Genomic DNA, 27,370 nt, shown 5'->3' with positions numbered 1-27,370 from the left:
ATGGATTTAAGACTTTTTTTTAAGATCATCATCTGAGTCATTCTTCTCACGTTCCCCAGCAATTGCTTGGCATTTTTTGAGACTTGATTATCTTCACAGTGGCACTGATATATGGTTACACTCTCCTAGGAGAAGTTTATTCTACTCTCCATCCTCCCCTCCTGATCTTTGAATGCCAAACTTCGAGAGTTTCCGAATTTGACATTTTTGTGGTTTGTTTTCCCACTGTTTATTTCCTGCTGCTGAATTTAATTAGTTATCAGTTTCCTGTTGTGTTCAAGCTATTTACTTTGTGTGGTTTTGATGATTTACTTTGGCAATATGGATTTTAAATTTTTGCAAGCAGCATTTTAACCAAAGTATGGAATAGCAATGTTTTTGTAAATAAAAATATTTGTCATAGCAAAAGGCCACAGTCAGTTTGGTATTCTTTAGTAAACTGTAATATCTGAATTTTGAAAGCTACCCAAACTTTTTAAAAATCATAATGCAAATCAGAAATCTAGAGTATGGCTGCATTATAAAAGCAAAGGAGGCTCAGTATAGGTTTCTTTTCAAACTGATTAGTATAATTTAAAAATTCAGCATCTAATAACCATTCATCTTCATCTACTTTAGGAAATCAGATCCTTGAAAATGTTAAATTTATGAAAAGATCAGACAAAGCATAAAAGTCTTGTTTTTTCTTTTCATTCTACTCTAGACAGTAGTAATAACTTCTATCTAATATGTGATTGATGATTCCAGAAGCAACCAATTACATGTGTATAAAGCACCTTAATAAACAAAGTTTGCTGTTTGCTGTTCTTTTGGGGAAACCTCAATAAATATTGAAGTGTTGTAAGACCTTTCACTCACAGCCGAAGCAATTGGTCAAGTGAATGAAGCTAGCCACAGACATTCCTGTTGGCCCTTTTTGCATTAAGAATATTTTACAATGTATGATTGATTGTTCCTTTTCTATTAGATCATTGTTGACTCTTAGAAACCTCATAAAACGGGGATTATTATCACATATATATGCACAAAATTGAAAAAAGAAGAATCATGCTGTAAGCAGGAATGAGTTATAGCTTTCACTATAAAATGTATTGCCCTCTTTTTCATCAACTTTTAAATATATATTTCAATCAGAATAGAGCGGGAGGGGTCTTGGAGGTCTTCTAGTCCTACCCCCTGCTCAAGCAGGAGACCCTATACCATTTCAGATAGGTGGCTATCCAGTATTTTCTTAAAAACCTCCAGTGATGAAGCACCCACAATTTCTGAAGCTGAAGCTGTTCCACTTGTTAATTGTCCTCACTGTTAGGAAGTGTTTCCTTAATTCCAGGTTGCTTCTCTCCTTGATTAGTTTCCATCCGTTGTTTCTTGTCTGGCCTTCTGGTGCCTTGGAAAATAAGTTGAGCCCTCTTCTTTGTGGTAGCCCCTCAAATACTGGAATACTGCTATCATGTCATGTTTTTCTAGGCCTTAATCATCTTAGTTGCTCTTCTTTCCACTTTTTCAAAGTCTCAACAACTTTTTTGCAATGTGACCAAAACTGGATGCAATATTTCAGGTGTGGTCCTACTCAGGATTTATAAAGTGGTAATAATTGTGATTTTAAGTCTATGCCTCATTTATACAACCAAGGATTGTATTTGCTTTTTTGGCTGCTGCCACAAACTACTGGCTCACGTTTAACTGATGGTCCAATGGACTCCAAGGTCCCTCTCCCAGTTATTGTTTTTGAGTTAGTTTTGCCTAATCTGTACTTGTACCTTTGCTTTTTCCTACCTAGATGTAAAACCTTGCTTTTCTCCATTTTAATTTCATGTCGTTGGATAGAGCCCATTGTTCAAGTCTGTCAAGATCTTTTTGGATTCTGAGCTTGTCTTCTGGGGTGTTGGCTATTCCTGCCAGCTTAGTGTCATCTGCAAATTTGATGAGTTCCCCTTCTATTTCCTTATTTAAGTCATTTTTTATGAAGATATTGAAAAGTACTGGGCTTAAAACAGAACCTTTTTGTATTCCACTGCTTACTTTCTTCCATGTAGATGTAGTGCTATTAAGGACTACTCATTGAGTATGATTTGCCAGCCAGTTACAAATCCTTTCATTGGTGATACTGTCTATCCCAAAATTTTCTAGTTTACCAAGAAGTAGATTCTTGGTCTACTTGTCAAATGCCTGGCTAAAGTCTAAGTATACTATGTCCACAGCATTTCACTGGTCTACTAATTTAGTAACTCTGTCAATGAATGAAATATGTTTGATTTGGCATGATTTGTTTTTAACAAACTCATGCTGGCTACTAGTTATAACTTTATGTTTTTCTAGATCTGTTCTTTGATTATTTTTTCCCAGTATTTCCCAGGTATTGATGTTAGGCTGATTGGTCTGTAGTTTCCTAGGTCTGTTTTTTCCCCTCTTTTGAAGATGGGAACCACATCAGCTCTTTTCCAATCTTCTGGTAGTTTCCCGGTGCTCCAGGATTTTTGAAAGATATGGTACAATAATTCTGAGATGACATCTTCCAGCTCCTTCAGAACTCTGTGATATAATCCATAAGGTCCTGGTGATTTATATTCATCAATATATTCATCAGACAGGTGTTCTCTTGCCATTTTCTTGCTTGTTTTAATTTTAATTTTAGTGGACTGACTGTTTCCTTGATTTTTTTTTGTTATTTATATATTGAAAGAAACTTTTTTTTAATTATCTTTGACTTTTGTTGCAAGTCTTTGTTCATTCTGAGCCTTTGCTTTCCTGACTTCATCTTTGCAGATTCTGGCTATCTGCTGATATTCTGCCTTAGTTATGTGTCCCTCTTTCCATTTTTTGTACTTACCATAAATGCCGGCTTCTAAGGCGACTTCCGCGAGCACTGAAATCGGCGCCAAAGACGGGGGTCGTCTTATACGCCGAGTCATCTTATACACCGGAAATACTGGTAGTTTCCGGCGTATAAGACGACGTTCTAGGAATGCGGCCCGGCTATAAAGACGGGGGTCGTCTTATACGCCGGGTCGCCTTGTACGCCGGCATTTACGGTATCCCTTTTTCCAATGTATCCCACAAAATTGTTTTAGTTTTAATTGGTGATCATAAATGTAGAGGTTCATGATGTGCAAATAAAAATATATGTTGTGGATAGAGAGAAATCCCATCCAAATATTTCAGATGCTGAAAAAAATTAAGGAAAAACAAGTTGACTCATTGATTCAGGTTTTGGGCAGAGGTGGTTAAAAGCCTGAGAAAATACAACACTGATTTGGTGAGCATGAATAGTATTTATTCTCTTTATTTTAGTTCATTGGGGTTTTTTTTATTGCTGCTTTATTTTTTTTCCCTTTCTTTATAGGAAAAAAAATATTTTGTTATAGATTCCCCCCGTTGTTAGTATTTCATAGAAATATTTTAAAAAAAATAAAACAATTTTTTTAAAAAAACCATTTAAAAATGCTAATCTGCTAATCCTAATGGATGGAGCCAAATAAAGTTCAAATAAATGAAATCCTGATAAACCAAACAAGTGAGATTTTTTTTTTTATACAAAGAAGTTGGCAAACTCCCTTTAATTTTTGTCTTCTCAGGAGGACTTGTGCCTAGCTGAAAGCTAAATAAGAAAAGAAACCCTATCATATCTGGGTTAAAAATAAGGGAGCAGGCCAGAGAGTAGCAAAGGCTAGATGTAGATCAGGACTAGATTTTATTTTATGAATTATGATTTGATTTGTGAAACTATGGCGAGTATATGTATAAAGAGTGGAATCCCAGCTGAAAGAACAGCAATTGAAATTAACCTCTGCAGACATCACTCATCATTTCTTCTTCTTTTCCCTCTTCTCTTTTGATGCCTTTTCAACATCCTTTAGTTCTCTAACCTTGATAGACACAATAAAGATACGGCCTTAACAAATAAGTAGTTTATTCTGGGGAAAGACTTTAAGCCACATCCCCCACCCGGGGTAAATTATGATGGAAGAAGGATTGATACTTGCCTTCTCTCTGGATACAGAGTTTTTTCTCTGGAGAAAATTGGCTGATGGAAACACGACTTCATATTTTTTTACAGTATAACTCATTCCATCGTATTTGACACTGAGGAGAGCACATCAAAGTTAGCTAATTCAAAAAAGCCCAGAAAAATAATAGTATAAAAGTTCAAGGTAAATAGTTAAGCAACATGATTGAAAGTCTGGAGCGGTATTTTAAATGACAAAAGTAAGATACTAAACCAATCTAGATAGGGAGAATTTTCTTTTTATAATGATTTATTTGCATTTGATAAATATTTACGGAGGCTGTTGCTATGCATAAGTATATTTAATGCAACATCATGCAGTTAATTAGTTTCAATATTTTCTTGCTAAAAAGGCTAAGGAATAAAATCATCAATTTTAAATGTGTAGAATAAGGGGTTGAAGGTTTGTTTGGCTTGTTGTCATTGTATCAAGCAACTTAAGATGAACAATGAAACTGCTAAATTTCAGCCAATCCATTATTCTGTCAGCTTTATCACTGTAAGGAGACAAGTTATGGATTATATTTAATAGTATTCATAACTGTGCATGTGTTTTGATGTTTATTGAATGTAGCACCTTACTGGAGTACTAATATTATTTATCATTGATGCTTATTACATATGCCAAGTTTATCTAATTAGGTTTTTTCCCTAAAATAAATTCTGGTGAATTGAGGTGAGTCTTGTACATTAATTGAAAAGAACAGAAGATGCTATTAAAAGCAATGAATGGGTGAAAATTCTAAATAACTGCAGACAAAGTTGCTGAAAAGATTGTGAGGTGATATTATAACTAGCAGACACAATAGAGGTAGGAGGTTTCATGTGCCACTTTTCCAAACGAGATTTATTTCAGCCATGGATTATTGTGATGAAAACCACTGTATTATCTATGCACCACATAAGGATAAAAGACAACTCCTAAAAAACCCGTTTCTCCGTGCTCAACTTTTTCTTATGTTCACTAGCTATATGTTGTGGAAGTTGAATTGTGCTAGCCCTTCCCCAAAATGAGGCTTATATATGTAAATGTCTCAGTTTGTAGAGGAATCTTAAAATCAAACAAAATTTTCCTTTATGTGGACAATATCTTTACACACGGTATTTATTCTTACTGATGTCAACATAGTTGCTGGAGTATGTAATTACCCAGCCAGCATAGCTAGCCAAATGTGGTTCTCCTCCCCACATTCAAAGTATAAAGAGTGGCATGGGCATGCATGGGGGAAGAGAAAAACCTGCAAATTGTTGGCCATGGCATCATAATTCAAGCCACTTCTTTTCTGTGCATGTAATATCAACACACAAGGGGCACAAAGACTGGACACAAGACTGTGCCTGCCATGTTGTAGAGATGACATCTCTTCTATGAAAGTTGCTGGATGATTCTCTGGATACTTTTCATACCTGTCTCTTCTGAGATTTTTTTTTTCCCTTCCACTTCCCACTATATTTACAGTTCTGCCATTAAACTTTTCTCCACTCCATCTTACATAATCCCCTTTTCCAGAAGGTGCTCATTTCACATGCTATATGGCATTATGCCATCGTGTATATTGAATAAATTTACTAACACTTAGGAGCAAGCTAAAATAATTCAATTGGGTTTGGCTGCCAAGTCAATTAAATGCAACAATTTAGTGCAAAATCATTCTATATGCCAATAGCTGATAAGCCTTTTCTTTAAAAAAAAAAAAGCAGTATACTTCTATTCGAACAACTGCTGTAATATGGAGTGCCTTGTTATTTTAGTACCTGCCATTATTCGGCAGTGTAACACTGCAGGTTAACATGGAATCATTGGTTACATAACAGCTAGATAGCAGTGCCAGTATAGTTTATCTTTTCATGTGCAAAATTCAGAATGTTTGACTGAATTATTTTTCTGTAAAGGCATGAAAATACAAGATGTTACTTCAGAAGGGACGAAAATGCTACAATTCCCTTCAACTACTCATTTCCTTAAGTTTAGGAAGGGCAAATGAGCTTGCTCCTGCTAAATATTTCTGAATTCTTTTAAAACAACAACTGTATTAAAATTAATAGGTCTAGATCTGAATCATAAACATATTCACACAGACAGAATGTAGAAAATAAGAATTTATCAGTATTCAATACTGAAAGAATTTTTAAAAATAAGCAGGGTTGGCCTGATTTATTTATATAGTAATGAAATTCACATGACATAATTTGCAAAAATATTGAAAAATCACCACTATGGATTTGCATACTGCATTAACACTGGGGATATTATTTGAGCAGTTCCTTATGTGAAGTTAGATTTTTATTATATATTATATATATTTATTATTATTTATTTATTATTTTTGCTAGAACTCAAACCTTCTGCTCATTCTAACACACCATTTATCCCTTTGAGGGGGGGGAACCTATATATTGAATTGTCTTTTCTAAGACATTGATTGATATGACTTAAATGTTTTACTTCATCCCTAACTTTTTTCAATGATCATAAAGATGAAGATAAACTCTTTCTTCTTTCTCTGTGGATTTTCCCACTTCAGCCTTTAGCAGCTTGTCTTCTGTAGCTAAACTGGCTGAAATAAAACCAGCTTCTGAAATCCCTTTCCAGATTTCAGCCCCTTCTTCCTTTTGGGCCCAAAAGGTGGCCAGGTATTCTCTCCGACCACCTTGAACGTAGCCTCTAAATGGTGAAGTACTTTATTTCACTTCCTGCTCCCACGCATGTTAGAAAAGCAAGCACACATTACTTTCCCTTTTTTGCAGTATGTCCTTTGAGGACTGATGGGAAAAAAAATGAAACAAAAAACTATCATCAGCACCTAGATTATGTGGAGAATCTAGCCAGAACATTTCCTAATAGTGAAAACAATCAGTGGAACGACTTGCCTTCAGAAGTTGTAGATGCTCCCTCACTGGAGGTTTTTAAGAAGAGATTGGGCACCACTTGCCTGGAATGGTATAGGGCAGGGGTAGGCAACCTTGGCTCTTTTATGACTCATGGACTTCAACTCCCAGAATTCCTGAGCCAGCATGGCTGGCTCAGGAGTTCTGGGAGTTGAAGTCCACAAATCATAAAAGAGCCAAGGTTGCCTATCCCTGGTATAGGATTTCCTCTTAAGCAGAGGATTGGACTAGAAGGCCTCCAAAGTCCTTCCCAGCTCTATTATTCTGTTAACAGTTCTCACTTTCAGCCAATTAAGAAAAGACCAGCATGTCACCATTCCACAACTTAACTTCAAAAAGAAGGTCCACCTTTTCAAGGCAGGAAACTCATATGAAATGGTCATCAAAGTAGAGAGTGGAAATCGGGAAAAGGGCAAACTCACTACAGTATCTATGGAGAGTTTCAGTCATCCAGGTCATAGTTATCCCAAAGATACTTTTTCATGAGGCAACTGGACTTTCTTTGTTTTTTTTTCTCTTATCCAAGAAGCTTCTTCAGCTCTGACTGGATGGTGGAGAATGGAAAGATTTATACTCCTTGCAGACAGCTGTTTGCATTCTTTTAGCAAATTGTTAATGCTATCTGGAGATTTATCTGTGTCTTCAGGGTCACCTGAGTGGTGCAAATGTGCGTTCATAAACATATGTCATAGCATAGGAGAACAAACCCATCAGGAGAAGAGTCAGCAGTCTATCTGCATTTAAAAGACAAAGCCTACTTTTTCAAAGACAGCAAAGTCCACATTTTGGACAGAGAGTACTGCTGGTTTGAAAGAGGGATCAAAGAAGCCATCTATGTCAAAATTAAACAGCCTCTCTCACCAAAGGAGGGATAGGACATCATCTGCTATATCTCCAGTCTACAACACAGTCCTTTCAGCAATTCCAAGAAGGCTCCACACACATTTGTACTACTCAGGCGACCCTAAAGACATAGATAAACCTCCTGATAGCACTAATGATTTGCTAAAAGAATGCAAATGAACAGCTGTCTGCAACGGATATAAATCTTTCCATTCCCCACTATCCAGTCAGAGCTGAAGAAGCTTCTTGGATGAGAAGCAAACCGTCTTCAAAGAAAAACAAGAAAGTCAAGTTGCCTCGTGAAAAGCATCTTTGAGACCCACTACAATAGTGACTGGGACATTGGTGTAAGATAGAAGGAAGTGCAACAGGTGGATTGGCTTTCCAATTTGTGGCAGGAGGGAGGATACAGAATAAGAACCATTGGGTGGAAGTTACTTTCCCAGCAACAAGCTGAAGATGACATCTTCAGTTATATACAGTAAGTGTCTTGTTCTAGTCAGTTTTCAAAATATTCTGTCCTGTGGAGATGGGTATTTTCTCAGATAATTAACTTCTCAAGAAAGTTTTTCCATAGCTTCCCTCAGTGTTAAAATAAAGATGGAAAACTCCTTTGCATCTCTCTCTTGTGAATCCAGAAAGGCTGAATATATCTTTTTTCAAAAAATAACATATTTCCTGGGAGTAACTGGAAAGCTATAGCCTTACAATTTTCCATGGAGAACAATTATTACCAACTTCTTTAGACATAAACTTATGATCTACTTTCTTATCACACAAGCAAGGAGCTGCTGGAATTGTCTTGTGTAGCTAAATTCTATCGTATCTATTTCATTTTATTAATATCAAATACATCATGTACAACCAGCATTTCACATGTAAATGTAAAATACATTTAAACTTACTAGTTTACCCAGACAGGACGAAAATTCAAATTTAATTCTAAAATAGCTAGATACATTTTAATATTATCCAGTTAAGGGGAAATAGTGGAAAATAGTACCATAATGTAGCAATTTCAGCAGATAGTTCAGGATAAATTCTTGGATTAAGTTTCTGTTTTGTCTATTGTTATATGGTTTTTACTGTTGCTGTTAGCTACCCAAGTTGTGTGTCACACATGAGCAGTTTAGTGAATTGGTTAAAATAAATAATCTTGGAATTTTAGGAAAAATTCAGGAAGTCAGTGTGTGTCAAAATTACTTTTTGAATGACCATTAAATCCTGAGAGATTTATACTGTTATATTATGAATTAATTTACCCTAATTCCCCAATCATTTTGTAAGTCTGTTTCTTGATTTTTATTTGTGATTATAGAGTGGCTATATAAATATCCTGCATAAATTTGGGCTGTATAACTATAGTTGGTATCATGGGTACTATTGGGACAATAGATTTCAGAGATAGAATTATTGATTTTTTCAGGCTCCTTGAACACTACTTATTCAGTGTTTTTCTTTCCATCTTCAAATCACAAATTATACATCCACACAAAGTGCTAATGTTTCCACACTTTAATCAAGTACTTGTATTCTGCACTGTGTGCTCTGCACTGCAATAGCCTATTGTGACTCACTATTGCCATCTCAACACTCTGCAGACATTCCAAACAAGTCTAAAATAAAAGCTGCTACCTCAGACAGTTAAACAGGAAATGGAATGCCAAGCAAATTTTAGCATTAATAATATTACACTTGCTAATTGTTTGCCTTCAGTGCTGTTTTATTTTATGTTTTAACCTGCAGAGGCTAATAATTTGCACTTGAATGCTTGGGCCAAGAATATTTTTGCATCACTGACGGCAATGTTTTTTTTTTTTTAAAATCATGAGCATTCAGCTAATAGAGCTCCAGGAGGCTGACTAAAATGACAGATATTTAGCTGCTAAAGGACTACTGAAATAACTAGGGCTGTGCATACACATACATGTAGAGAGAACAACAGCAGCTTCTGAAGCAACCGAGAATTGCAAATTATGCGACTTCTTAAATGATTGGAGAAAAGGTGTTTTGTAAGTGCTACTTCCCATTGCAAAGCACCTCTTTTGAAAGCCTTGCGTAGCCCTAGAATAATGCAGATGACTGTGGATTAATTAGCTTGAATAATATTTCCTATATCTGTATTGTTATATATGTTAAGACTAAAACAAATACTATAAGGGAAACAGCTCCAGTCAAACAAATGCTGTTAATATAATCTTCTACCACTTGATAACCTCCAGATGTACTTATACTTCATAGAATTCTCAACAAGTTTATTCATTAACACATCCACAGTTCAGCTTTTGCATCCATTTTCATGTGAATCATGGTGTCTCTTCATACATTAACTGGGAGGAAAGGTTTCATAATCTGAATCATTGAAAACAAGTGGAAAAAGTGTGGATTCTTTTCGTGTGAACCAGAGGCCTGCTTCCTAATATGCAATGATTCATGATGGATGATTATGATCCATCAACCACAAACATAATTTGGAAGGAAAAGAAACCCCAAGCATGGGAACCACGTGAATAATCACGTAAGGCATTTCCATATAGAGCTTTTCTTCAACGTTGTGTTTATGGTAATTCTCATATAGTTATGCTGTCAGTGTAATCACATCTCTTGTTTATCACTTAAGATAAAGGGACAATATGTAAGTGGTAGTGCCACTGTGCAGTATATTTACAGGTATCATGATTAATATTGATGCTTTGTCATCTCTACAGTAGTCTTAAGGCAGTGGTTCTCAACCTTTTTATACGGTGACCCCTGGTCACACGGATGCGCCGCGCACGCACGGCGCGCATGCGCGGCGCCGGCCCCCATGCGCGGCGTGGCCCCAGCCCCCATGCGCAGTGCGGCACCGGCCCCCATGCGTGGCACCGGCCCCCATGCGCCGCACGCATGTGTGGCGCCACCCCCTGAGGGGGAAAATGGCGGATCGTGTTGTTTGGCGACCCCCGTAAAATGGTCGTTCGACCCCAAATGGGGTCGCGACCCATAGGTTGAGAACCGCTGTCTTAAGGGGTTTTAGCAGGCAAGGTTGTGGAATTGCTTCATGAAATCTTATTTTCCCAGTAAAAATATATTGTTCTGAAAAAAATAAAATGTGTATTAAAATCAGAATAAAAATGATCTTGTCTTTTATACTTTTTAAAAGGTAGTAGCAGGCTTAGAAAGGGGTATTTCAATAGCTAATAAGTTTGTATTTCTTGTGTTTTTAGTGCCCTGTTTTCCACGTTTATGTACTGTGGATAGGAGATGGTATTTATGATACGTAACAGGATATTTGGAGGAAATTCAGTTGCAAAATAGTGTACAGAAAACTGTGTTATTGATGCAGTAGAAGCAGAACAAATCATGCAATCAGTGAGTGATACTTGTCCACTTTCCATGTGAACATACTGTGATCCTGCAGAAAAAACATTCTGAATGTTTATAGTTTACTATTATGTGAAACCACTGTGTATGTGTATGCACAGCTCTAGTTATTTCAGTAGTCCTTTAGCAGCCAAATATCCGTCATTTTAGTCAGTCTCCTGGAGCTCTGTTAGCTGAATGCTCATGATTTAAAACAAATTAAAAAAAAAAACATTGCCGCCAATGATGCAAAAAAAAATCTGATATTACGATGCCACAAGATAGATTGCAATGCAGGAACCAAGCTATGTTGTGCAGGCTACACAGATCAGCAATTAGCACAAATCTATCAGTGTTGAAAAGAAAAGGAATATGGAGAAAACAATAACTGGAAATTAAAAAAAGAAAATAATAGGAGAAAGACAAGTCAGCCTAATATTTTGCTGGCTTGGTATAGTTATAAGCTATGCAAGTATTTGATTTATAATTTTGGATAATTACACTGGCGATCATCCACCAAATCTTGCTGGTACATAACTCCATTTTTTCAGTAGTCTGCAACCAATTATTGTGTGTTGGCCTATCAATGTCCTTTTCCCCCAAGTGTGTCCAATCTTCCTCCCTATATTATATTTTTTGCAACATTTTCACATATAGAGTTTAGACTTGCCCCCTTCTTTGAATACTACATGTTTGACTCTTAGAAAGCAAGCACACAGCTTCTCAATTCAAACACTGTAGTAGATGCTTTAAATCATCTGTACTTGCAGCAACTCCTGATCTGCAGAAATAACCTCAAAGGTGGAGCCGCAGTCTGTGGCTAATTCAAAGTGATAGCACCATCTACAGCACAGAGATGCTGTCTGCAATTATCATTTGAAAACAGCTGCAGTGATTCCTTAGCACTTGTTTCCATCCTTATTCAGCCCAGATGTTATGAAAGGCATGATGAAATAGATAATGTTTCCAAGTTTCAGTAGCTTAAAAAAAAGAGAAACATTTTTGCACTTGGCAAAAATACTTGATTTGAAGTAGGAAAAAAAACACGTATATCAGTGAAAGGGGAAATGGTTGCTTCTAAACAGCTAGGCACAGACAACCCTTATTTTATTTTCTAAAAGAAAGTCTACCTATTTATTTATTTATTTATTTATGAGACTTATATACCGCTTTAAGTGCAAGCACTCTCTAAGCGGTGTACACCAGTAAGCAATGTATATATATATTTACATTGCCCCCAACAATCTGGGTCCTCATTTTACCTACCCCGGAAGGATGGAAGGCTGAGTCAACCTTGAGCCCGTGAGATTTGAACCGCTGACCTGCTGAACACAGTCAGCTAAAGTGGCCTGCAGTACTGCACTCTAACTGCTACGCCTATGCTCTTTCCTTTGCATATTTCAGCACAGTTTGATAGCTCAGTTCTAATGAGTGCTGACATATTGTAGAAAACGGTAGTAGTTGGCTATTATAACAACAGATCTAAACAATCCCAGTCTGTGGGTTTGTAGGCATTTCAGGTGTATTCTTCCGGCTTTTCTAACTCCCACAGTCTAGCCGTACAGAGTGTTTCAGTTTGACACATAACTGACTAGAATCACAGTAGGCTGTTGAGCCTGTAGAGCAACTTCCTCCTTTAAGTGGGAAGACTGCTTAAAGGGATCTTAATGAATACCATTTTCTCTGAAAGAACTGGCATTGAACACTGTATAAAAGAGCACGTTTCATGAATAAATACTTTTGTCTGGTAATGATTGGCATTTATAAAATCCATTATGTGTGGTTGTATAGGAGCAGGGGAGAAAACAAAGGTCTTACATGCACCTATTAGAGAGTGTGACTATTGTTACTGATATTGTTACTATTTTTAACAGAGACTACTTGGGAGCGACCAAGCAGTGTTCCGGGAACTCCAAAGATTTCAGTGATCCAGAAGAACTCCTTGCCTACAGGTAGGAGACAGATCATCTATTCTACAAGTGCATGCAGGGGAGGGGATCATAAAAGCTCTTACCCTCTGCATTAAATGGGAAAATCCCTGTGATATATTTGCCTATCTTTAGAAAGAAAGTAATACTAGGAGAATGGACAGGATTTCTTTAGCAGAGATATAATTTACGAATAATAATAATCAAATCAGGTTCAGACTTCAGTGACTGAATGCACTATGTCAAGAACAGCCTGACTCCAGAAGCAGTAAATGCTCCAACACTGGAAGTTTTTAAGAAGAGACTGGACAGCCACTTGTCCGAAATGGTGTAGGGTTTCCTGCCCGAGCAGGGGGTTGGACTAGATGACCTCCAAGGTCCCTTCCAACTTTACTACTACTACTACTACTACTACTACTACTACTATTATTATTAGTAGTAGTAGTAGTAGTAGTAGTAGTAGTAGTCAGGGCAGTGATCAAATACCCAGTCAGTTGGTTATTTTGGATCCAGAGACAATAAGCACACCAGTGAATAAAGATAAGTTTTGTTATGAACTCAAACAAATTTAAAAGCATAACATAAAAAGCATATATACCAAACAAGATGAGATTGAAATCCTTGCGCTCCTTAATCATGAGAGCAGAGAGACTCCAATTTCCACAGTATCCAGTGCTAGGTTTTGTGCAGAGGCAAACAACAACAACTCCAAGGTGGGTTGTTGTTTCTTTATCAAACCCTGACATCATGCCTGTCTGGTCTGTTATGGTCATGAGACTGTAAGACCTGGCTTTGGCAGGATGGCATATAACTTTCATAGGTTTGCAGCTATATAAAAACTCTCTCTTTCCCTCCCATCCCTTCTCTTTTATTCAGTAAACAAGAGGGAAAAAAACAGGCAGGCTAACTCGGAATGAAGTCTAAACTTTTGGACTTTTCTTAATATGAAGGAGAACTCAAAGTATGTCACCAAACTCCTCAGAATAATAATGGATTTCTGCATTGTCACTGCATATGCCTACCACCTTGGCCTATCCTGGATCTGCGATCTTGCAAGCATGTTCCTGTGATATCCCTGATCCTGATTATCCACCTTATATGTTACTTTCCATTCTTCTATTCCTTGCTGAGTGTTGTTTTTTTATACTCCATTATCCACTCTTCTGAACCAAAGTACCTGTTCAATGCCCCAAAGCGGCAGTCAATCTTTATTTTTTCCAGAATTGATTCACAGTCTTAGTAACTATGTCTAGATCCATAATTCATTGTCTTCCTTTTTCTCAGTATCCAGCTTTCACAGCAGTTCATTACTACTGGTAAAAAAAAAAATATTGCTTTGACCATTTTAATCCTTGCTGTCATTAGAAAATCCTTATCATTGCATAGTTTCATTGTTTTTCTCTGAAAGCAAGATGCTTAGAGTTCTCGTGTTGGTTTCTTTGAGATGCTTGAATTTGGTGTTTGGAACTCATCTTACTCTCCCTGCCCCTTCCCTCCACTTTTTTAAATTATAGGAGATATGAAATAATAAACAGTGAAGGAAAGTGCAAAATCATAATGAGGAATGAACTGGGATTCATAATACTTCCAAACTCATTTCTATTTTCTAACATTTAGTTCTGTTCTGTAAGTAATTGTGTTCATAATTATATACACATATTATATAATATATGTGTATATATGTACATAGTATATATATGTGTTTGTATGTGTGTGTGTGTGTGTGTATGTTTATAAGTGTTATATATAAAAGGGGAAAAGAGAACAGCCACCTTGGAAACCATTAGCATAGCAGCAAACGCGTGCCCTAAAAATAAAACAACTAGAGACAATTAGTGGACCAATGACCAGGTCGAAAAGCCGAGTGCAGAGTCAACTGGTAATAAAAGAGAACTCCCAGTAACCTTGCTTTTATGCTCTGATGATGTTGGCAGTGTTGGCCGACAAAAGCTCAGCACTTGTATTAAACAGTTTTTGGTTTAATTTTATCCTGGTGTTCGATATATATATCGAGATAGCAAGATAGCAACAGCAATAGCACTTAGATTCATACACCACTTCTTGGTGCTTTACAGCCCTCTCTAAGCAGTTTACAGAGTCAGCACATTGCCCCCCCCAATAGTCTGGAACATAGAACATCATCAGAGTTGGAAGGGGCCTTGGAGGTTATCTAATCCAACTCCCTTCTCTACCAGGAGACCCAATACCATTTCAGACAAATGGCTGTCCAGTCTCTTCTTAAAAGCTTCCAGTGATGGAGCACCCACAACTTCTGAAGGCAATATGTTCCACTGGTTGATTTTCTCACTGTCGAGAAATTTTTCCTTAGTTCTAGTTTGGATCTCTCTTGGATTAGTTTCCATCTGTTGTTTCTTGTCTTGTCTTCGGATGCTTTGGAAAATAAGTTGACCCTCTCTTCTTTGTAGCAAATATTGGAACACTGCTATCATGTCACCCCTGTTCCTTCTTTTCACTGGACTAGACAAACCCAATTCCTGCAACCGTTTTTTATATGTTTTAGCTTCCAGCCCCCTAATCATCTTTGTTGCTCTTTTCTGTATGTATATGCCTGTGTATATAATTTATATACCTTTTTATGTTTAAAAAAAAATAAAGGAATTTGTTATTTATATATATTAACTGTATATTTTACATATGGCTGAAGACAATTTCACTTCGCCCAATGCGGCCCAAGTAAGCCAAAAGTTTGGATAACCATGATTTAGAGTGACCATTGACATTGTGGTATCTCACAGACCCTCATCCTGCCCCCCATTCATTGTCCTCATTAAAATGCTAGATGAGATCATCCAGAATTTTAAAAATTGGCATAATCAGTATGCTGTTATTGTTGCAGTAGGTATCCCTGAACGTTGTGCAGTAGGTATCCCTGAACGTTATCCAAACATTTCAGTGGGTACACAAGTAATTGGCATAAGGATCATATATCTTAAGATTTGCAAACTTCTTCGGGCCATGGAATCTGTTTGACTTTTTTCTAAAAAAATTCCACAATCAGAAAGGGTGGGGCTTTTCAATATTGTTTGACAGGTCCCACCCTTCCCACTGTACCTTAAATCAGTGGTTCTCAACCTTTTTAATGCCGCGACCCCCAAACGGTCGTAAGTCAAGGACTACTCAACTGGTGCAGCACCGTTTGCAGAATGGGACTTTCAGAGGGCTCAGCAGGGCAGAGACAGCCTGGACAATTCCTATTGGCTTTTGAAAGCCAATAGAATTAGACTCTATTCAAGAGAGTCTATTCTATTGGCTTTCAAAAGCCAATAGAATAAAAGGGAGTAGCACAGCTAAGGAAAAGGGGAAAAAAATGGCAGACTGCTTTGTTTGGCGACCCCCATGAAATGGTCGTTTGACCCCAAATGGGATCCCGACTCACAGGTTGAGAACCACTGCCTTAAATTATTGGCATCTTTAAAGAGCAGCATCATGGTGAGATAGGATGGCTGAATACATTCAGTGTTTTTTTTTCCATAGTCCCTTGCAGACAGTTTTAAGCCATCTGCTCTCATCTCAATGCTGTTCTTCAGTGGCATTTGTAGCAATATTTCTAAGTGTTGGACAAGAGGGGAAAAAAACCTCTTTTCCTTAAGAGACTGGGGGGGGCTCTCTGTTCAAGAGAATAAATCTTATTCACTTGGCAAGAGTTTTTGTTCTGTAGTTCCATTCTAGTTCTGCAGAATCCATTCAGGTCCTCATAGATCTCTTCCATGGAATAGAGTTTGAAAAACCCCAAACTTCCAGATTATAGAGGAAAAATCTTTTGAAGATAATCCTTTTTCCCAGCACCTTTATTTCTCCTCAAGCTATGCAGTTTTCTCCTTTGGGTTTAGGGGTTAGCCCTTATTTTTTAGCGTTTAGAGCAGTGGTGGTGGACCTATGGCACGCGTGCCAGAGGCGGCACTCAGAGCCCTCTCTGTGGGCACATGTGCCGTTGACTCAGCTTCGCCTCCCCCCTGCGACCCTCTCACCAGCAGCCCCTCTGGAGGAGAGTCACCCCTGAGCATGGCCCATGCAGAGCAGCGCAGTCAAGGACATGGCAGCCAGGCAGTGTGGACAAGACTGTGCACTCATGTCCCATGGGGCACAGTTGATGCTGCGGGACACGAGCAGAGGGCATGGCCAGCATGGTGCTGTTGGGCTGCCTGGGTGATCTGTGATGGACCCTGGAGGCGGTGAGTGGCCCTGTGGGCAGACAGGGTGGGGGGGCAGGCTGGGGTGGAGCAAGAGCGCGGCCAGTTTTTTGGGCACTCAGTCTCTAAAAGGTTCGCCATCACTGGTTTAGAGAATCTAGAAAAACATTTTTTTAACTAGGTTTGTAATTGCTGAATTATTTATTGCCTACTTTAATGGTAATTTTAATCTGTTTTATGTTTAAAAACATTTGGCAGCCCTCCTCCCCATCCCCCAGCACACAGAGTTAAAAAAGGGTTATAAATAAAATAAAATAAAATAAAATATTTCTTCATTTAACAAAGTTGTGGATGGTATCTATGGAATACATGCAAATTTACTGAATTGGTTCTGGAGAGCGTGTTAAATCACATATTAATCACCATTTAGGAAAGTCAGAGTCACAGAGTGACTTAAAAGCTCCTCCCTCCCTTTTCTGCCTCCTTGGTCTGAACTTCATGTCTTTTTTTTTACAGTGAACGGATATCACATACCAGGCACATTGGCATCCCAGCTAGAGCCAAGCCACATGAGTCTCCGCAAAATCAGCAGTGACCCTCAGGTAAATTCACACAATGTGCTTCAAGGATCCTTCCTTAATAAATTTAGCTTTATTTAGAACCAGGGTTAGTGGTAACTTCCAGTACCAGGAAGCTTGGAAGTTGCTTTTTTTAAAAATTTAGAAATTGTGAATTACCATTACTGTAAACCAAAGCCCAAGCTCGTACTGTGAATCCCAAAGTCATTATAGTCCTGAACCACCTCTCTCCCTTCCTCCCCCCTCCATTTGTGTGTGTCTGTGTGTGTGTGTGTGTGTGTGTCTGTGTGTGTCTGTGTGTGTCTGTGTGTCTGTGTGTGTGTGTGTGTGTGTCTATCTCTTTCCATCTCTCTTTCTCGGCTGTTTTTATATGTCGGAGCTCCTATTGATCTTATTCAGTTTTGGCCATCTGTGATCATTTGGCAGCATGAAGTTCTTCAAGCAAGTCATGCAATGTGCTTTCTTTCTGTCCAAGTTTTAATTGCAATTACACTAAATGTCTGCTTACTCTTTGCTCTTTGGTCTTTACTTCAAAGATGAGGGGATTTTTTTTTGGGTTATCTTCAATCAAATCTATGTTTCTCACATTTTTTTATGATATGTGTGAACTTGGGAAGTTGGGGGTATTGGAAATCCTCCATGAGCCTCTTTTATTGCTATTTTTGAACATGTTGAAAGATGGCTTGAAGTTTTCTTGCAGAAATACATGGTTTAGATCCTTAGGTCATATACATGCTTCAGAATTCTATGTATAATTGTTGTGCTAAGCGTAACAGTGCGGTGATAATGACAGTACTTGACACCAATCCAGCATGTCACTGTGCTAGGAGACTTTTGAGAAATTTCCACTTTCCTGCATTCTAAACACCAAGATCATCCTGAAGTGATCTTTTGCAAATGGCATCTCTAAACTGCAACCCAGTGCTCCTTGTAGTTTCCAGTTGTGTTTGTAAGTGTTATTCATTAACATCTCCAATGGATTTTATAAAATCACAGAATGGGAATTCCAGCTAATTGCAGGAATCCAAATTAAAGCATCTCTGGCTGCCTAGAACCCATCCAGCATTATTGTTCTAGATAATAATACTTTCCACTGTCATAACATTTGCTCTTAATGATTAGCCATTTTTTCCAATAATCATTTTATATTTTAATTCAAATTTAAGTACATTTCACTATTTTCCTCACTCCGAGACAACAGAATACAGGTCTTAATCTTTTGTTGTGTGACATCCTTCAAGTATTTGGAGAATATTATTATATTTCTCCTTGTCTCAGATCTACTCAAGGTTAAATATACCCAATTTTTCAATGGAAATTATTGTTTCTATTCCCCCAACATCCCTGGTTGCACTTTTCTGACCCTGCATCACTTAATCTGTAGTACTTTCAACATAATACCTGAGCTTTGAGCCAACCAATTCAGAATAAAGTAAAAATTGTAGTTCCTGTGAAACCTAAACTTGTAGTAACTTCTATTGCAACCACATCAGACTACTGATTCATACTCAATTTCTAATCAACAATTCTTTCAAAATATTTTGTTAAGTACTATTAAAAAACCATAACCATAAACCAAACAATATCTATGCATTTGATTTATGATTCCTGAATATATGTTTGCATAAGTCTCTGTTAAATTGCATTCTTTTATTTTTCAGCACATTTGTCTACTACAACAAGATTTTATTTTTGTCTTCTACAATACTGGCTATCTCCCCTTGCCCCAATATTGTATTATTATTAATAAGTTGTATTCCACCTCTTCATCTAAGTCATTAATAAAAATATAGTCCTTGGAATCTTCTGTCACTCTATTCAATATCTCCAGAGTGATGAGGAAATTGCTTTGAATGTTCTGCATGTCTTAAAAGGTGAGACATGATGACTAAATAAAGCAGAATTATAAAGATCCAGAATGCAGCACCCTATCCAAAATTTAAATCCTCATTCTGCACCTGTGTGGATTAAAATACATTTGGTCATTTCTAACCATGACATTGCCAAGTAACTTTGGCAGTTTATGTGTAGATTTCAGTTTCTCATTTACAATGCACACATTGTGATAATGGAGGAAATGTTACATCACAGATTACAATAACATATTAGAAATGTAATTTTGTAATTTATCAGATCCTTTGGTTATTTTATTATTTGGTCACTGATATGATACAGCTCCTTCCCAAATGTTAATGGAAAGAACTTGCAGGCCAATTTCACAAGTGATAACTTGAACTGATTTTTGCATTTTCTTGCATATACTTTCAATAAAAAAAGTTACATTGACTAGGATATGCATCTTAAATGTTTCTTCCTTTTTCCATTTATTAACAGTATTTCAGACAAATGTCAGGAGGAATTTATATAGCTCTACATCTACCAAATGTTTACATTGTGTGTATGATACAGCAATTTTAGACTAAATACTACAAATGAAACATCTGTCTAAGCTACTGCCTCCAACATAATATGTTCCAGCTCACAGAATTTAGTTATATTTTATCCTGGCTTTCCTACAGATATGAATACAGTTTAATACTTACATTCCGGTCCTATTCAGGAAAGTAGGCAAATTGATATTATTTGCTCAGAGTAATTAGGCTAGCTACATCATTCAATAGCAGTATGAATCTAAACCTCTGTTAAAAAAAAAAGCACTACCTGTCTTGTTGCCATTGCTAAATTATTGGATGTCTGCAAGGTGTACTTTCTGTATACCTAGGAAGCACCAGTTTTTAGGAAGCTCCTGAAAGATTCATTGTCATCAACAACATTTTGTGAGTCTCCTTGAATGTATTGTAGAATAGCAAATTAGAAAGTACGTATTGCCAGCACAATTAGAGGATGGTGGTTCAGAAAAAATTGCTACTGTAAGCTTTGATTGAGTCAGCAAGTCATATCTTTTAGAACATGAAGAACTTGGTCAAAACAGCTCTGCTGGCCTTCCACACTGCGTGGGCCCCGAGGCACTTCTCCTCTCAATCTTTTCAGTCTTTTCCCCAGTGCTGCCAAAAGCAGAGCCCTCCCCCCCACACTCACAGCTGAGAATTTAGATTTCCAATACTTGGCAATATCTTCATTCTTCACATTATCCAGTATTTTTTTTTAATGTTTGCAGTTTCACTGTAGAACAGATTGTTTTTGCCTATGCAACCTGAAGCATGTTAAAGATGCTAGCAGGATAAACCTCAAAACAAGGAAGATTCTGTTTTAGAACAAAAATTATACCCTTCTCCATTTTTCCATGACTCTTGGAAAGAGGGGCTCCTGCTGATGTTTAGCCTTTCACAATGTGACTCAGTCCACAGCAGGTCTTTATCACACCTTTCTTTCTATATTACCTTCCTGAAGCATCAAAACAAACTCCCTCTCCCTCCTTTCTACTGGATAACTTTATTGAGGTCAATGGTCTTACAAACACAATGGACAACCCAAATTATCAAGGGCAAGGGCTGCTTCTTATGCTCAAAGTTTACAACATCTATGACTACTATAGCATAGGAAAAAGGAAGTGACAAATGGAGGCCGTGTTAAACAATTAAATGTGGTGTGAAGGAAATGAGAGGATAATTTAATTCTAGAGCTGTTTCATCCAATAAGGTTAAAATTCAAGTTACCTAAGAAGATATACTTCATATAGCGTATTGAATATGGAATCCATTGCTACTATATTAAGATTTGACTTCAAATTTGTATATCTTCCAAAAGTGAATGAACAAATTAAAAAAAAGATAAAGTTTTCAATTTCTATTAGTCATGTTAGCTATTGTGTATTATCTAATATTAAAAGAAATACATCTCTCAGTGCAAACTGTTGGCTTTACACTGAGAGTGCAATGCAAAACTGAAGATTTATCACACCTTCCTTGGGTACATCCTATAGGTATTTGATATTTCCACTTCGGAAACAGAATGCTGAATTAAATTGGCCTTTCATTTGATGTATGTAGAAAATTACAAAGTTGGTATACAAGAGAAGAAAACTCTGTCTGAATCTGAATGCATTCTCCAAAACTTTCAATCTAACAATCACCTTAATCACCTGAAATAAATGCATTTCTAAAATAAATGCATGATTGTAATAGATCCATTGAACAAACAAATTCTGAATCCATTTTTTACTTTCCCCAAAGACTCATTCTCTCTAGCTGAAAAGGCAGATTGAATAGTTACTATATTCTATATCTTCCTTTATATCACTGGCACATCTCTTCTCTTTGCACACTGAGTGATGACTGAACCTTGTTTGGTAGATACTTCTTGTGTTTGTTTACCTTGGTCTTCATGGTTGTTGTTATTTTGTAGCACCCAAGATAGCGATCACTCTGAGTTCATCTGGTCTTTGTCTTGGTGTAAGAATTTAAGTTAATGGTCTTTATTTTGGATTTACTGAGGTTATATATGAATGGCACAGAATTAGATGATTTCTGAGTACATTATTCTATATAGAGATTTTAGAATATATAGATTTCATATTTACGTTAACAGTAAGTGATTTGCAATGACCAAACAGTCAACAGAGAAGCTTCATGCAAGGCTCAAGTGATTTTTCTTATATTGGCTTTGAAATGTAGTCAGCCAACTGGAAAGAATGGGGAAAATGGAATATCCTTAGCTAATGTGATACAAACAGTTGGTTCAAAGAAGTTTTAATATTAACCAAAGCAATTTGCTGGTTTGAAAGCTCAGAGAATTTAGGTTTACTACTGAAGCTACTAGTAGTTTATTGAGCATGAAAGTACATTCCATATAGACAAAGCTGATAGCTTTAAAGAATATTTTTTTGTTACTTTTATTCTGCCTTTTTTTAAATACACAACTCAAGGTTGTGTATGTATCCTATTTTTCCCCCAACAACAACTCTGTGAGATGGATTGGGCTGAGAGAAATGACTGGTCCAAAATCACCTAGCCAGTTTTTAATATCATGGCAGGTCTAGAAGTCACAGTCTTCTTGTTTCTGGGCCAGCACTTTCAACACCATAACCAAACTTAATGATTGTCTTTATAAAGAAAACAGACATTTAGAATTCATTATATGGTTCTTTCCAGTAAAATTAGCAGTCAGCCCTAATTTTGTTGTAGAACCAATGCTGGCCCGCTGCTTGGTGATTCCTTTTCTGTACATGTGAACAACTAATGCTAACAGCGTTATTTTTAAAAAAATCCCTTAAGACATTTCAAGATACGAATGTGTGAGGGATTAAAGCATTTCTTAGCCCTCAGATTTGTGTCCTGAATTAAAGATTGATAAAAGATGTATTTTGTTTAAAATGAAATTAAGAGAAGCTTTGAAAGAAAAAGAAATAATTCTGTCCCAGAAATCACAGAGAAAGAAGAACATGATGCTCTATTCCGGATTATACCATAGTGCAGATTAGGATGGACTGGCATGATGCTATAACCCAGGGGTCCCCAACCCCTGGTCCATGGACCAGTACCGGGCCACGGCATGCCAGCACAAATAAGCAAAGCCTCATCTGCAAGATGCAGACTGCACATAAAACCACACACTCTCTGGTCCGTGGAAAAACCTCTTTCCACAGAACCGGTCCCTGGTGCCCAAAAGGTTGGGGGCCACTGCTCTAACTTGGGGAATATGGCCACTAAAGGATTGGTTATTCCTTATACTAAATCTGTTTCCTAGATTTTTGTGACTATTGTCTATCATCAATTCAAAACAGGTCGGTGGAGCTCTGCTCTTGAAGTACTTTTTTGTTGCTCTGTGTAGTGCTGGGTAATACAATGTACATTTATTTCTTTATTTTGTAAGAGATATAGACAGTAAATGGACCTTTCAAGAATAATGGAAACAATTAAGGATGCAGCAGGACATGTCCATCATGCTGCTAGCTGTTGCATGGGGTTTGAGATGGAATAACAGAGCAAATGTCAGCTTAAAACATATAGCTGTTGTCTCCTTGATAGAATGTTGCACCCGGTGCTTTTTGTTTAGTACATTTTGTGTCTGTCAGTTTTATGCAAGCGATGCTTCATAAAGCTTTTAGTCTTTTGCAAATATAAGTAGAAGAAGCCTGAGGGATGGCTGCATTGTGGTTTTAGCTTCACATGCAGACAGCTATAGTTGGATGAAGCAATTACTTTTGTTCAGTGTTTAATGTTCTTGGACTGGTTCTATTTTCACTTGTTTCTATAACAGTTTGCATTTTAGAAGATTAGATTTTCCCCTAATGCTAGCTAGCTATGTTTATTCAGTTTCAAGGCAGCTTTAAAAAAATGTGTTGGGTTTTTTGATTTGTTTGTACCAATGCATGCATTTCTGTGCAAATCATTCCACTAATGTAAAGACCATCCTATGCACTCTTTGGAGAACTGTACCATGATATTGAAACAGTGCAGATTTTAATTCAGGAAAATGCAAATTAGATAAGCTAGGTTAAATGAATTGATTCCCTATCTCTACCTAGGCAATATGTCTTTACCTCTTGTGACTGAGTTTTTAAAGGCATCAGAAAAGCAAGGGGGATGAAAGGTGTCTGAACCGACAATAAAAAAATAATGTTTATATACACCAACTGTAGTGTATATATGTGGAGTTTCTGATAACTCTTTAGTCTTAGTACCGAGAGAATCCAGATCCAGAGTTGGCATGCAGTTGAAGGGTTAATTCCAAAGCAAAGCACTGATTGGAAGGGGAGGGGTCACCCTCTTTCGAATGAATTATCTGGCTGTACAGAGCTTGTGTGCTGCTTCAGGATCACAGTGTAGGACTCTCCCATGCAAGAGCCCAGCTGCCAGGTTGTGACACTTCCAGACATGGGAAAAGGCTAACCCAGGAATCAAGCAGAAGGGACTCTGCTCACAATTGGCTTGCATTTAGCTTTAAACATCACCTCCATACATACATCCTTATATACACAATTTCTCAAAAAAAAAAAAAACCATACCATGTCGGATGTGGAATGCAGTTTTGATGATGCTTCTTGCCTCTCTCCTCAGAGTCCTGGGTCTCCATCACCTACTCGAAAGCAGAATAAGGAGAACACCTTTACGGTAAGTAGAATACTGGAGTGATAATCACCAATCCAGTTGCTATGGTGATCCAGTCAGCAAGTAGCACTGCAGGCCGGGATGGAGGGGGGTGAAGACAGGATTTTGTGTGCTGGGGTCTGCCTCATGTTTTCCAGATGTAAACATGGTTCTTCCTCTCCTCAGCAGTAGCTGCAATGAAGCCATATTTAAAAGGCTGAAGCTAGCAAAAAGCCTGTTACACAGAGATGGGAAAGCAACAACAGAAAGCCAAAGAGAGGGTGGGAGACACTTCTCTGTGTTGAGCTTTTTAAATTACAGTTGGAACAGTTTTTCATTTCGTTCAAACAATTTATTCCTAGTGAAGTCATCTAAAGAATGGAGTATGTTCCTGTGAACAGTACACACAATGCAAAAAGTTAATAACAAGGTTTCATGAAACCTGTTTTCGATGGTGGTTTACCTTTTCGGTTTGAACGACTAGAGAAAAATAAGTCTCTGTGTGCATACACATAGTTATTTTTCTCTAGTATTCATACATGCAAACATATACCCTCTAAAGTTGTTTCTCAGTATGGATGGCTGAGATGTAAGATTTTGAATTCTGTTATTTTAAATCAATATAAACTTATTCTTCACACCATTATCGCTCATAAACATGGGTCACATGTACAAAATTTGAATGCAGTGATTAAAAAGCTGTAAATGCTTCTCTGTTGAAGTGTGAGGTCTGCCTTTTTGCTACTGACAATAATGGAAAGAAATCTGTTGAAACAGCATGATATCCCTCAATGATCGAGTAAGAGAGAAAACACCAGGGAACCCGTATATGGTAGATTGATTTTTCATATAGGTGCTGATGTTCTCTTTTGATATCCATTCAGTTTTTACAGGTTTGAAATGTAGTTTTAGTGTTTCATCAACTTATACCTTTTAGGATTTACACCAGGCAGTGAAAAATATCATTTGTATATTGGAGTGAAAGGGTGATTTTCGATTTGTTTTGAAGAAAGGCTGCAATAGGATCAGATTTACTGAATGAATTGCAGATTGCTCCACTTCTCAATGAAACCATTAGCAACCAAAATAAATACTTTACACTTATTTCCAGCTAAGAGGTTATTTAAAAAGACAGTCCCAAATGTTGATAAAGGATGTTGATTCTTATTTGGTTGCCTTCACTCTGTTGATTATTTGTGCTTTAGACAACTTCAGGAATTGTTACCCCAGAATAACTGTCAAGTGAAGTCAACTCAGCTAACTTTACTTAACAGTTCTTCTGAAGTCATTGTTCCTGAAATTGCCTGAAGCAATGTCATTTTCTGACAAAGTCAGAATAACCACAGTAAGTCAGAAATGAAACAAAAGAAAAATTGTACTTTATTATTACTCTTATATACTTTATCCTATTTCCTGAAGTGGATTGATTTTGCACCTCCTATACTACAGATTTTCTTCCATTCCTTTCTTAAATTTCAAACTCAATATTGAGAAACATCTTCATTTCTAAAGGAAATATCTGATAGGTATAATCTCGTGTGTGTGTGTGTGTGTGTGTGTGTGTGTGTGTGTGTGTGTGTGTGTTAGATTACAAGACCTCCAAGGTCTTTTTCAATTCTGTTATTCTGGATGTCTCAGATGTTCACCTCTAACTTCCAGAAACCAGAATCCACAAACTGACTGTTGATTTTTCTTGCTTCAGAATAAAAATATATCAGATGATCAGGAGACTCTCAGAGAATGCTGCTTATAAATAATATGAAATCATGTTTTGGAAGTAGAGATACTAGCCCTGATCCTTTCTAGGCTCACTTGTCTGTCCCCATCTTGTCTTCTTCCCTGTATATCACAATTCAGAATGTCTGACTTTGGGCATATCACCAAGATATAAGTTGGCCTTAGTATCCGAATACCACACAATTGTAGTAGTCTCCAGGTAGGCACAAACCATTATTTGGTTTGCATATGCTGAAGAAAATCATAGGTTGCACAGATGTTTGACATCCTACAGGAGGAGGTGTTATGTCTGGATTCATTCACATAATACTAAAGGTATGAAAATAGCTGTTTTGTTTCTATGGAAAATACAGAGTACTTGCCAATTTTCTGAGATTTTCCCCAGTGAGTGTTTCTGTGGTCAAGAATTAGTTCCCTATGCTTCAATTACTGTAATCTCATAAAAATTGTTCCTCCGATTAAAGTACTGCAGATATGGAGTGGATAAATAAGATATCCATAAATATATCCTCCTTGAAATGCTGATGAACAGTGACATAGATCCTTTATCCCAAACCGGGTGCCTTTTTATGAAACCAAATATAATAAAAAAAAACCTCTTGAAATTTAAGAGATTAAATACAATGTTCATGATAGGAAGGCCTTATCCTTATACCTGTTGGTGCATAGCATATGAAAATGGGAAAGAAGAACCAAATTATTTATGTATATCGAAGATGAAGCTACACAGCTTTCTACTCATATGTTAACATGAAAATGTAATGCTTGAAATATCTTGACTTTTGCCCAACATTTCCTTCACCCAGAAGAGTGTTAACTTTGAGCAAATATTTCAAAGCAGCATCAGCAAAGATCCTCTTTTCCCCATGGTCTGATGTTTGAATATTGCAATATAAAGATTATTCTT

The 27,370-nt window shown here is 37.1% G+C and overlaps 1 protein-coding gene across 6 annotated transcripts in view; it reads left to right on the top strand.

Moving 5' to 3' along the window:
- The window catches only part of GAS7 (growth arrest specific 7), a 145,064-nt gene that overhangs the window by 99,553 nt on the left and 18,141 nt on the right, over window positions 1–27,370 (top strand). For all 6 annotated transcript variants that reach the window (XM_039327950.1, XM_039327949.1, XM_039327954.1 and 3 more), the window contains exons 3-5: window positions 12,955–13,032; window positions 17,676–17,761; window positions 24,697–24,750. In XM_039327950.1, coding sequence (XP_039183884.1) covers window positions 12,955–13,032; window positions 17,676–17,761; window positions 24,697–24,750 — 218 coding nt within the window. The remainder of the gene's footprint in view (window positions 1–12,954; window positions 13,033–17,675; window positions 17,762–24,696; window positions 24,751–27,370) is intronic.

The sequence above is a fragment of the Crotalus tigris genome, unplaced genomic scaffold (genome assembly GCF_016545835.1).
Source record: "Crotalus tigris isolate CLP2741 ecotype Arizona unplaced genomic scaffold, ASM1654583v1 scf7180000024370.6872682, whole genome shotgun sequence".
In the NCBI taxonomy this organism is placed as follows: domain Eukaryota; kingdom Metazoa; phylum Chordata; class Lepidosauria; order Squamata; family Viperidae; genus Crotalus; species Crotalus tigris.
This window is presented reverse-complemented; position numbering and strand designations above follow the sequence as displayed.